The sequence below is a fragment of the Lissotriton vulgaris genome, chromosome 7 (assembly GCF_964263255.1).
Source record: "Lissotriton vulgaris chromosome 7, aLisVul1.2, whole genome shotgun sequence".
Lineage (NCBI taxonomy): Eukaryota > Metazoa > Chordata > Amphibia > Caudata > Salamandridae > Lissotriton > Lissotriton vulgaris.
In genome coordinates, this window is record NC_141695.1 from 728841672 (window position 1) to 728855530 (window position 13859).

The window sequence follows — 13859 nt, forward strand, 5'->3', positions numbered from 1 at the left end:
CCATCAGTTTGTCGACAAACGGCAAAAGGGAGATGGGCCTCAAGTTGGGCATATCAGACCAAGGGACGGAGGTGTTTTTCCTAATGGGCTTGCCATTGACAAGGGCATTTTTCCACTCAAGTGGAACTAAACCTTTAGATAACGAGCGGTTAATCGGGGTCTGAATAGTTGGACTAAGAGTGCCTCCTATGAGATGCATCACTCGGGCAGGAACGAGGTCCGCCGGGCAACCCGATTTAATGGTGCTGATCAGGGAATTAACATCGTCCAAACTGATCTCAGGAATGCAGGACAGTTTAGTGGGGCCAGATTCAACAGTCTCGTGCTGAGGGCTTAGGAAGGAATCACTAGTATCGACCAAAATACTCGATTGGGCAATTTTTTGGTAGATAGTTGGACTAAGAGTGCCTCCTATGAGATGCATCACTCGGGCAGGAACGAGGTCCGCCGGGCAACCCGATTTAATGGTGCTGATCAGGGAATTAACATCGTCCAAACTGATCTCAGGAATGCAGGACAGTTTAGTGGGGCCAGATTCAACAGTCTCGTGCTGAGGGCTTAGGAAGGAATCACTAGTATCGACCAAAATACTCGATTGGGCAATTTTTTGGTAGATATGAGTCGATCTTATTCAAGAGGAACCCAGCAGTGTCATCACACAGTTGTTGGGACACAGTCTCTGGACTTTCACAAGCTACAGGCTTAGTGAAGGTTCGGAGGACCTGATAAAGTATTTTCGGGTCATTGCCTGCCTCAGTCAGTTGGGAAATAATATGGTTTTTACGAGCAGCTCTGATGTTTCTAGGGTAAGATCTCATGGCAGAGTGGTAGCGAAATGTATCTGCTACAGTATGGGAGTTTCTCCAGGTCTTCTTCAACTTCCTGCATACTTTCTTTTCTGCACGCAGTAGATCAGAATACCATAATTCCTGCCGGCGGTTAGACCGCTGATTACAGACTCTTAAAGGGGCGATAAGATTACCAGCAGTATTCAGGGCTGCATTGTATTTGGAAAGAGCCATATCCGGGGTATCCAAGGTGGAAATGTCCGGGGGTACAAAGATGTCTCTAAAGGCCTCCACGGACACCTTGTGCCACTGCCTGCGCCATAGAGAAAGAGGGGCAGGTTGGGGGCGATCTTCTGTCAGTATGGGAAGGGAGAAACCTATCACGAAGTGGTCAGTCCACTCCACCTGTATAGGAGGATGACAGGTCAACATGTGAGAGTTCGACAAAATTAAGTCGCGAGTGTGACCAGCGCGATGTGTGGGGCCCTCATTGCACTGTTTGAAGCCTAAAGTTGCTAGATCTGCCAGTAAGGTTTGGGCTTCTACGTTGTCCACCAGTTCACTATGGACATTAAAGTCTCCAAGGAGTAGGAAGTTTGTTCCCATGCTAATATGGGGAGCCAGAGTCTCCATAAGGATTGTAGAGGCGTCTGTGCAAGGGCCCGGGGGACGATACACCAATGCCCCCTTCCAACTGGTCTCCAAATGAGAGCTGATTTTGAAGACCAGGATTTCAATATCACTGGTACTGCATTGGTCCAGGATGGTGACGGTGGAGGTATCCTTATAAATAATGGCTCCCCCCCGCCGGTCTTGACAGGACGGTCCAGTCTAATTATTTTATATCCCAGAGGGGTCCCCAGAGTAATCGCTGGGACCAAATGAGGTTCCTGATAGATTAAATTTGGATATAAGATTAAACAGAACTAAACCGAGGTATTAGTAATAAATTCGGATTGCAATTTTCTACCTGTAAATTTAAGAACACAAGCCTTAAAAAAATAACCAATCAGATACCTGGGTATTTATGTCTCCAATCGGTTCGATCAACTATTTAGTTTGAATTATTCGACAACGTTAAATAAAATCAAAAATTTGTTAGAGAAATGGACTTCATTGCCATTGACCTTGATTGGCCGTGTGGCCTTGGTAAAAATGTCAATTCTTCCTTTATTGATTTCTCTTTTTTCGAACGTACCGCTAAGGATTAACTCGCAGTATTTTAGAGAGATGGATTCCATGATCAGGGGTTTTGTCTGGAATAAAAAAGCTTCTAGGTTGACATTGGCTATACTTCAGTTGGAAACTATACAAGGGGGCCTAGCTCTACCAAATATACAAATGTATTACATGGCATCGATAATGGATCTCACAGCATGTTTATTGAAAGCAGAGGGTTTTTTTGACATATTTTTTTATGAAAAAATGATTCAGGGGGGTGGTTCTCAAGTTCCGATCTTTTTGAAAACAGCAAAATTACCAAAAACGACCAGGTATAAGACTGTTCAGGATTTTTCCTACAGATTGCAATTTTTATTCAAGCAGGGAGGGGGTGGTGGATTCCATTACTTGAAATTAGAGGAGTGCAAGAGTATGGGACTTCAAATTCAGTTGAACCAACTCTAAAAGTGGAAAGATCTAGGCTTTGGAAATTTAGCTTCCTTTTTTTGTAGCACAGAACTCATTACTTGGCGGGAAATTATGGCAAGATCTGATAATAAGTTAAAATCTGGATTTCTTGAATTCCTTCAGATTATTAATTTTATAAATAAATATAATATATTGCCAAGCACAACCCTGATGGCTACTGCTTTGTATAAAATAAGATTAACGGGAATAGGTAACTGGTATAAGTACCTGAAGAAGGGTGAAGACTCCCCCCTAGTTGACGAAATCCTGGTTAAAATATCTCAGGAAACTAACTGTTCCTTTTCAAGACAGGAATGGGAACGGATCGCCCAGTTAGGTAACAAGACTCTTTGCGCTGCCAAGTTTAAGAGAATGTCCTTTATATCGCGTTGGTTGGCCTATCTAACTCCCAAAGTGCTAAATAAGGGTTTTTCGGGAGTAGAGAATAGATGTTTTAGATGTCAGTTCCTGGAGGGGGAGATTGGCTCCATACTTTTTATACATGTCCCAAATTGTTTGACTTTTGGTCCAAAATCTTTTCCTCAATTAGTCAGGATATTAATAAAGTAATTGAACCCAAAGCTGAGATCGCGCTCTTTGGCATTTCAACTAAGAAACTAAGAGAAGAGATTTGTCTAGGGCAGAAGAATCTTATATGGCAATTTGCACTTTGGTGGCCCGTTCCCTAATACTCTAAAACTGGAGGTCCGAAGAGATACCATCCTATTTTAAATGGAGTAATAAAATGAGACGGGTTAAAAATTTTGAAGAGGCCTATGCCAAAAGAGTGGGATCCACAAGAAAATGTAATAAAAATTGGAAGTATTATAACAATAACGAATTCTCAAACTTCATGAAATAATGAAATATTTCTTTTTTTCTTTTAGTAACAATATGTCAAAATTGAAATATATATGTGTTAGGGAAAAAAAGAGCTGTGGTAACCTTTTGTAATCATGCATTTTATACTTTCTATCTTTTCACAGTAGTGGGGTACATTATGCACTTAAGCACAAGTCACTTTATATACACTACCAGTTTAGGCCAGTTAAATTAATATTCTATTTTGGATCTGCCATTGTACAAATAGTTTTGGATACATACAACGGTTTGAAATAGGTCTAGTGGAGTATTGTGATTGGGAGATACTTGAGCACTTAAGCACTTTAGCACAAGACACTTTATGAGAACTAACAGTTCCGGCCAGACATGTGAACTTCTTTTTCTTGTGCCAGGAACTGGTATTACTAGTTTAGGCCCGATTACACTTGAACTATGGACACTTAATACTGTGATTGTAAAATTGTATTAGAATTAGAATGCATTTGGCACTTTTAGGTGGTATATTTGTGAATTTGTACAAAAATGTGTAGTCTTGAATATATAATGATGAATTGGATTTTACTCAATGTCGCTCAAAGCTGTTAAAAACCCTTGAAAGGCATTATTCTCGATGCAAATGTTGTTTGTATCCTCTGTTTGTCCACTGCTTTGCTCAATATTTTTTTTTTTTTAAAAGAGAAACAAGATGAAGGGATATAGTCTAAGACAGTAGGATGATAGTGAAAAAAGTTTTTTCCCCAGACATTTGCTGAAGCGCATCATTGACGGAGCAAGTCTAATGTCAAGGGGGAACAACAGGACCAAGAATAAGTCACTGATAAAAGAGCATATGTGGTGAAAGTCCAGTCTTAAAACTCTGTAAAGACAAATATTCTAATGGCTGCTGAAGGAGGAAGTGTGGGGAGCTAGTTGATCACATGTTTTATGAACTCTCAAACATCAGTGTGTACCGTGTTGAGCCAATGGGGTTTAGTATTACACACAGAACACTTAGACAGATGAAGTAAGTGCTGGACACTGAAAGCAATAACTTTTAATAGAAACCAATAGGTATTACTGCTGGCAGCGTACAATAATACATTTATTAACAACATTATAACATAACCTGCTATGCTAAACTGGGTTGCTGCAACTTACAATGGAAAAATCCCAATTTCATAAGGTCTGCATGGCATGAAGGCTAGGGGGGTTATGGGATGGGGGTTTCATGACTGTACATAATGGGAATGGAAAGACACTATTTACTACGGGAGTGCCAGTAGAAGGCAATGAGTTTTTCTAGCATTAACTGAAGAAATGTTAAACACTGCTTATAATTCACATGCTTCTAGACAAAATGGAAACAACAAAAATGGAACTAAAAGCCACTACTCTGGTACACCCAAGGGCTCAAGCATCCAACAAACAAATAACTTCATGGATGAGCAGAAGGGACAGAAAAGGGTTATTACAAAATCACTATAGGAGGTGGCTATAGACCAAGAGTGAAAAACTCAATTCATAAAAAATGGTATAGTTCTTTTAGCAAAGATCTGGTCTGTGGTGGAACCGGAAAGAATGCAAGGTGATATGTTTATCTAAACACATACGCCAGTTGATATCATAGTAATGCTTGTTATTGCTAAAATTTAACGTTATCTGCAGCTATATTTTGCAAGGGCTAACATTAGATTTATGTATAAAAGTGTATCGCATACACACTTTTCCATATAGAGGGTAACTGGGAGGAGTTAATGTAAATTAATTGGCAAGTCCTGGGTCGAGGTCATTAAACTGAAAATGTAATATGATCAGAGGATGTAATCAAGGAGTGACACGAAGATGTTTTAAGTTTCCTGCATGTGTTGAACCGTGTTGTAAGAAAGTGTTAAAATGCAATCGGGTAATTCTGAGATCTCAATTTTGGCTCGGCCTTATAAACCAAAATCTAAAGCTGTGTCAAAATCAAGCAAGGGCCATGCACTAGACTTTAGACACGGCCACGAAAAAAGTTTAATCCATTTGGTTGCAGATACCACAGAAAACATTGTTTGATTCCAGTGATTGCTAGCTAGTTATGATCACTGTTGCTGTGTTGCCTTTTAGTCAGTCTTAAGTTAACATTAACACATGGAACTGGCAGGGAACTAAAAGGTGTTCAACTCCAACACAGAAGTGTAGTCAAGTAGAGAGGAGAGGTGGGGGTGGAGGTCAAAGAAAATTATATTCATTATTTTACATCACCAAAAATACCTGAAAACTTGTCCATGTCTTTGAAAGGCAGAGCGAAGACAAGTTCATGTTCGCGTTGTTGTAATAATTTAGACCCAGCAATGTGTCCTCTGATCAGTGATGTAACAGCTTCCACATCACACATTTTGTCGATATCTAAACTAAAGGAAAGAAGAACAGAAGACAATCTAACTGCAATGACAAGTTCTATCTGCCGCTAGTAATTATATTTGCTTTGTTAAAGACCTAACCGCAGGCTACAGGATACCAATGGTGTGTGCTGGGATGGAAAACTAGTACCCTATTGATCAAAATCGTTGATGAAAGGTCAGTCCTACACACGCTATGCAGTAGATACACCCCGGCGTTAGTGGTAGTTAATGTGGCTGATTTTAGGTACTGCATATGCAGTAAAAAAAAAAAAAAAAGTACCCTCTCCCCTCATCCCCAATTCCATGTAAATTCAATACAGGCCATCTAGGAGTGGAATTTTGGTGTTTTACTTGCCAACCAGTAGCGGGGTAGTTACATAAGTATGAACATTTATTTACAACTTATGTCTTTAAACACATAATTATTTTATATATCTATTAGCGTCAGTAACAAATGTACTACAAAATTCACTTCATTAAAAGAATAGCGTTCCTTAACACTATAAAAAAAATCTCATAAATACCACTAGCACATGCAATGTTAAACAACAAAATATCCCAGATTACAAAGATGCAGGTTATATCTTTCGAAGCATCATATTGAAAAAATAAGGTTATACCCTCAGTGAATATGAATCTTCTCGTTTTAATATCGTGACCAGGAAAGTTTGGTCTGGCAAGTTCACAAATTGGCTCTAGAAAAGGCAGAACCAAGCTTGTCAATAAGAATCATATCTTATTGAGATAAGAACAAACTTTAATAAAAACACAAAGTGTACTTGGTTCTTCAGGAATCCTGCTTGACTGCGTGGTGGAAAAGGGCAGAGAACAGAGACCCTGTTCTAAGAGCTACTGGAAACGCTTCCCAAACCCCAACACTGGATGGAGGAGTAATTACTTAGACAAGCCTTTCCGAATTAACAACAGCCCAAATTTAACGTAACCTGTTTCTCTAAAAGTTAAATAACATGCATAGATGAAAGCATTTCTAAAGTTTTTACAAAAAGAATTATATTTCACTTATCAGGCGGAAGAGCATCGCCCTACTGCTTTTAGAGCAGTGAAAGAGGGAAAAATAAAATTATAATAACTGAACGCTATTAACAGTTTATTTCTGGTTGCTGCTTGGCTAGGTTAGGGTCGGGTGGGGCTGCCGGCCAAGCAGTCTTGCGCACTTTGCATATTCCCACCAGGTTGTAATGGACAGCCAGGTAGGGAATATGCAGAGGCTCCCTGTCCCTAGCTAAGAGCCGATCCACGGTGCTCAAACCAATCACAACGGTGCATTGCAGCATTCTGATGGGCTCAGGGGAGCCTGTGTACCTGGGTGCTTCTTGCAGCTTCTTCCAGACTGGAGTCAGGGAGAGGAGAGATCGGAGGAGAGATGCGGCCAGAGGAAAAGGTAAGTGTGTTTTTAAAAATATTTTCAACTCCTCCATTGTTGTCCCATCCCCCGGCCCGCCCACCCCCATTCCCTACTAGTCACCACTACTTATCAGTAGTGCAATGGGGTGGCATCTAACAAATACACTGTACTACACTTCCTTGTTTTCTGGCTATGCCTGTTTTTCCCCCCACCAGCCTCAACATCGGTGAGCCTAGAGCCCACTCATATTTTGCTCACCAGCAGAGGATAAGGCACTGCTGGATTGGGCAAGCTACTGCTCTTCCTTCGTTCTGTATAGAGAGAGAGATTGCAGATGGCTGATTCGTAATGACAGGCCGTTTGACCTGTTTGCCTTGGAGAGTCTACTGACCAACCTTGTGAAAACTTCACTCACGTATCGCAACTGGGAGATCTTTTAATTACCAACTGAAGTACAACTGCAAGGCTAGGCCAGAGGGAAGCACAAGCCCCCGTGGTCCAGGGAGCCCCACCTCGTCACGACCAACCATCCTGTGAGAAGGCCCCCCCTTTAATGCTAGGGTCAATACATATCTGTGAGATATTGGAGACTCAGGGGCCCCTCATCATATTCTGTAGAGGGGCATCATTTTGCATTAGAACTAGGCATGAGCGGATTTTGCGGATTGGCAATCCGCGAATTTGCGGATTTGCGGATTGCGAAAATCCGCAAAATCCGCGAATCCGCGCGGAGTTTTTTTTTATGTTGGCACGGGTTTCTGCAAGTTCGCGAGGGTTTTGTACAATTTCGCAAATTGCGAAATTGTACAAAACGCGTGCGAACTTGCAGAAACCGGTGCGAACACAATGTGCCCAGTAGGGTATGTGCCTCTTGTGTGAATAAAAGGTCAGAGAAAGATCAGTTCAGCAGATGAAGAGAAAGAAGCTCCTGATCACAGGAACAGCACGGGTATTGTGCTCGTGAAAGTCAAGGATGCAAAGCCTATCCAGCATCACAGCTGATTTTCCACTGTAGATTTGGGAAGAAGGCACACCTGTCCAGCCTCGACGACGCTCACGATTGTTTTTGGGCTAATGAATGAGTCACTGAATTTGAGCATCAACTAGTTCGAGCGACCATGTGTGTGTTACTATGCAATCGCCCCGAAGGGCGCAGGGGTCCCTTGAGTGAGCTGTAGACCTGTGCCCAGCCATGCAACTATTTTACAATGGCGCCAGCAAGCTGCCAGCGCCGTTGTAAAATAGTTACAAAGTTAGCTTGCACAGGAAGCACTTAGATAAAATAAAGCAGCACCTGCTTCGTTTTATCTAGTGGTTCCTGTGCAAGCTAACTTTGTAACTATTTTACAACGGCGCTGGCAGCTTGCTGGCGCCATTGTAAAATAGTTGCATGAGTGGGGGTTCAACTTTTGAACCTGTTATGTTCGCGGATTTTTTTTGCGGATTTTGCGGGAAATCCGCAAAATTCGCGGATTGCGGATTTCCCAAAAATCCGCAAAATCCGCGAGCGTAACGGATTTCCCGCTCATACCTACTTAGGACACTGGGACAAGCTGACTGCGAGAAAATTTGAAGAAGGAAGAAAATATCCCCTGTTACCAGCACAGGAGCCCTGATATATATCAGACACTCCAAATATAAAGTTGCTCTTTTGCAACCAGTGCTCACATATTTGTGGACTGGCTTTCCAGGTTTAGGCGTTTAGGAATAATAGCTGCAGCACTGACTGAGGGCCACTAATCTGTTCACATTGTGCCCAGAGCTGTAGGGAAGACTGGGAGACTACAAATATACTGAAATGCCCTCTGAGTGATCAGGAGACAGATTTTGAGCTGCTAAAGGCAATCCTCAAGACGAGGGTTTGAAGGTACCAGTATCCACAGAGTGACGGTGCCATAACTCCAAAAATGTGCAAAAGCATACTGAAGGTTCATATACAGTGCTATGCAAATGTTTATAACATCATGAAATCACATCCTTTGTCTTTAGCTGGGGAGGCTTTAACTTTACTTTTTATCCCTTATTGTTTTATCCGCTTTGCATTACGGTGTTCTTTTTTATCTTGTCTCACGCCATTGGTGTATTTTTCTACGTTGGACATCATGTATTTTTTAAGGCTTTTTTGTGTCTTGTATGGTTAAATTATTCACCAATTAAACAATATTTAAATGATATATTTTCTCTTTTTTTATTTAATGCAATTTGGCACATTTATTTTTTATATAACTGCCCCACTATTGGTGCCTGACATCTTGGAACAATGAGTGCAAAGTGAACAAGCATTTACAATGCAATAGGTCTTGCAATAACATTATTTTGCGCTATTGGCATTATAAATGAAATTTTTTTCCTTTGTAAAAAACAAAGAAAATGCTCTAATGCAAAATGGCAATAGCTAACTTTTTTGTAACTGCAAAATCTATTGCATTGAATTTGTACTAGTGTGAGTTATCAGTAATGTAAATGGTATTGGTCTTTTCACTAGGAGGAAGGGTGATGGAGCTAGGTTTCGCACGTAAAGCGACTTGCTTGGACTCAACCCTCTCAAAATAATAAGTAATGTATTAACCAACATGCTTTGTCTGCTAATAAATGCACCACACGACATTTGAGGCATCTAAGGAAGCTTGTTTATGTGCTTTTACTAAACTGTAACGCGAATGCATTAAAATGGCTGCCGCAACATGGGAACTTTTCTGCTCATGCATCTGGTCATACTCATGTGACATGACGTATTCTTAAGGTTGGTGGGAAATATTTGCTTCTGTGCACTAGAACTAAAGATGGCAGCTCTATGTTCTCATGTGTTAACGTTTGCATTGCTGCTTTTACTAAATTGTTCGTTTTGCCTAATCCCTAATGCTGTAGTTAAAATAAAGTAATGGGAATAGAGTAGAAATAAGTGGTATACAGTGCATTCATTTATTCTTTGTTCTAAAACTGTTCTTCTTTGACTTTGCTATTAACTCGTGTTGGGACCAATCAAATACAATGTTTCTCCATCTTGGGTCCTGAAACTGAGCATGCGCCGAGTTCACCCGAGTCTACAAGCAATGGCATTGAATTCATGCCAACTCCTGACTTGCTAAAAGACGTTCATGGGCACCCGACCTCCTAAATCTCCAAGAGGATGTTAAATTTTACATTGTATTTACTATTGGAACATTTATTGCCGGGTGGAATAAAAGTGCATTGAAAAATAAAATATTGGGCGGGAACAGTGATCTGAATATTGAAGAGCTTCACCTCATAACTAGTATGGTGTGATGACCTCTCCTCCTATTTTGACCAATCAAATTGAGGGAATACTCACATTTGCAACATTGGGGGAGTGGTACACTGCCCTGGAAAATGGTATAACTAAGGTAGGCTTAGCTAGTTAGATTGTCCGACTTGTCCGAATAGCTGACCTGTCACTGACCCAATGCACTCAATAGGTGATTGAGAGCAGAGGTGCTGGCGGAGCACTCTGTCGGACGATTCGATAACCCAATCGGGGTTCTGGGAAGGAGATCGATAACCCAATCGGGGTTCTGTGGGAGAAGGTTCGATAACCCAATCAGGGTCCGAATGTTAGCTGAAGAGAGGGGTGTGACGCTGGCATTGCACTTTAGCTGTGGGTGCTGGTCCTGACCTGCGGTCGTCTTGTCCTGATCCAAGTTGGTCTGTACCTATCCTGATTCTGGTCTGCACCTGTTCTATCTTGTTGGCACCTGCACTATCGGGTGCCCTGTCCTTTATCCCAACCCGTGGCCAGGGTTGGTCTTCACACCATTCTAGGTAAATATAAAAGTTGTGTGGATATGTCATTGTGCTGTTTCCCTCTTCTTACCCTTCCTATGTTTCAATGCTTAAAGAAAATCTCATAATATTTCCGCATCATCTTGCTTTGATTTTATTCTTTCTAATTGATCAAGCTCTGACTGAATAAGTATGGGCACTGACATTTTAAAATTTACATAGATAAAGTGTTTAAATCTTTCCTGAGTCTGTGGTTATTTTAATGAGTGCAAATGTTTATTTACTACCTATTTTCTTGCTAACTCCCTTGATCCCTTAGGACTCTAGGTACCGGTGACAAGGATTGGTAAGTCAAGGTATAGGTCCTAAAAGGTTAAAACTCAATCACTGGTTTAGCCTAGGTTTACCTGTTCAAAGTGTATATGTTTTATGGGCCCAGGTGGGTATGGTAAAATCTCGGGCAAGTGAGCCCGCGCTCTATCAAGGGATCACAAGCATTTGCAATGCAATAGGCGCACATTCAGCACGACAGGCACCTGATGGCTTCCAAGTGTGTCCCTTGAAGAACCAAGGAACAGACATGTCACCACAGTTAACACTCCACAGCATCGACAAGCTTTCTGAAGTGACTAAAATACACCGTCATTTGTGCTCTACAATTAAGAGATACATTATTATAACATGGTGTAGATGCAGCAAAGCAATATCACAGCACAAGCCCCTTAAAAGCAAACCAGATGTTCACACGAAACACTAAGACTTTCACTGCTGCGATCACTCAAGTGATGTTTGTGTGCGCTGAGTAGAGTGATGTGATTCAGGTCTGAGGTGGGGTGTGTGTCTGTGTGTGCAGAGCTGTGTGCTGTGATTCAGGTCTATGGTGGGGTGTGTGTCTGTGTGTGCAGAGCTGTGTGCTGTGATTCAGGTCTAAAGTGGGGTGTGTGTCTGTATGTGCAGAGCTGTGTGCTGTGATTGAGGTCTAAGGTGGGGTGTGTGTCTGTGTGTGCAGAGCTGTGCGCTGTGATTCAGGTCTGAAGTGGGCTATGTGAGCAGAGCTGTGTGGTTGCACTTAACTGGAGCTCCCCATCCACCTCCTCTCCACAACATGCATATTTCCTCGTAGTGTACACCTGCCTGCAGGTTAAGAAAAATATGGGTATTCTTCCATTCTTTAACCACATGGCTGCTAGGCGTTTTCCCGTCCTGTGCTGGGAATTGTTTTATTACTTTATTTCATGACGAGCTGGTCTTGTCATCCGCGCACGGCAGGTAAGCGCCATGACGAGCCCAGCTCGTCATTAGCTTCGAAGGGGTTAAATGCAACACTCCTCCGAAAAGCGTTCCTTGCACAACTGCAAGCAGGCCATATTCACCCACACTACCTGCTGCTTTCAGCTCGGTTCCCCACACCTAGGGATGCAAGTTTAGTCCCATGCACACTGTAAACCACGACTCATACCAGTGAAAGCACAGAAAACTGAAATGGCCTCTACTCCACTGAAAGTCTAGTTAGTCTTCAGTTTGACACCCCAACTTCTCGGAGCATGAATTATCACCCCACAGCTTCCAGTGATTCTATATTGCAATCTCCAGTTACCTCCTTTGCATTGCCTCAACCCCTCACAATTCAGTATACATGGTCACTATCCTCAAATCTTTGCAAGCACGGGCCATCATCTCTACCCATATTTCGATATGAATGTGTCCCCTCTAGGGTCTTCCATTGCCCCCTTCCATAACGTCTGTTCCCTTCCTGGTGCCACTAGGGTCTATATCAAGCCGCTCATCTTCGTCATCTGGCTTTCTATGCACACCTCCTCAGAGTCCACAGTATTCCTCCCACTTTCAATGCCTCTATGGTCACCTCCTCCCCCACACACACACACTCCACCCTCCAGACTACAGCTAGTCTACAAGGCTCCTATGTCAGCCCTCCCCGGGGAATACACGTCGCTTAGTCCTTCTGGAGAAGTGTGGCTCAATGGTTAGAGCGGCAGACTCTGATGCAGAGGTCTAGCCCGGGACCAGGGTTCAATTCCCGCCTCGGCGGGTCTTGGGCTCAAAAATTTCACGGACCTGATAATTCTCGCCTCGGTGCCTATTCCAATCATGGAGTCCCACTCTGCAACTCTGGGCAATAGCTTGCTTAATCTCCACAACGGCCCCCACAACGCTAAGGATGCCTGGCCTCCACCTTGGGGGTGCCCAGGAGTGGACGCCTCACAGGGAAAGGCAGGATGGGTTCCACAGCGGTATTCGTACAAGCGCCTTGAGACCCTTGTGGGTGAGTAGTGCGCTATACAAGTATCAATTTTATGTTTAAATTTTTGTGAAATGTCCCGGTTTTTGCCTTTAAAATTCTGGTCACCCTACTTTTAGGCACTTTAATGTAATAACAAGTGGAGCTCGCGGAGAGGGCTGTTTTCAAACCCCCTTTCTCCATCCCCTCCCCCCTTGATCGTAACCTATGACTGGAAGTTAAAACAAGGTTATCTTTGGGCACTGTGGTAAGTTACGACCAGTGGTCGAAGTGGGGAAAACAAAGTAGGGGAACTGTGGGCAGAGCATCAGGAGGCGGGAATAACCAGAGGATTGGGTCAGTGGGCGGAGTCAGAGGTGTGGCTAGAAAGAGCAAAGCATACCAATTTTTAGTATGTTTGGTATTCAACTGACCAGTTACAGCTTAGAACGTTATTTAATACAACCAATAGATACACGTTTATTTGAGGTTTAATATATGAATTATTGACATTAGAGTACATTTACAATGTGGGATATTTTTTCAATAACAGAATGTCTCACCTACGCTTATAAGTGGAATCATAAGCCATTTGTCTCCGAGCCGTGCAGTTTCTTTCATCAGCACTTCTCCTCCCTTTTTCAAACCATTTCTGAACATAAAATTTGGGTTTAAATTCTGTGACAGGAGACCCCACGTTTTGGGGAGCACAATTGATAATATCATTCTGTGCCCCATGCTCAATGCAAACATGTAGTCCTACATTTTTATGTGCTTTGCGCAACATGTCATGAAGCCAGCATTAGATGCCTCTTATTTCCTGTTATTGTATCTAGACATAGCACACAAAAGTGAATATATACACCTAATACAACCCAGACATGATGGTT

At 42.3% G+C, this 13859-nt stretch overlaps 1 protein-coding gene across 2 annotated transcripts in view; it reads right to left on the reverse strand.

Moving 5' to 3' along the window:
• Positions 1-13859, reverse strand: part of ABCA5 (ATP binding cassette subfamily A member 5) — a 1411043-nt gene that overhangs the window by 638046 nt on the left and 759138 nt on the right. For both annotated transcript variants that reach the window (XM_086930971.1, XM_086930972.1), the window contains exon 17: positions 5493-5632. In XM_086930971.1, coding sequence (XP_086787097.1) covers positions 5493-5632 — 140 coding nt within the window. The remainder of the gene's footprint in view (positions 1-5492; positions 5633-13859) is intronic.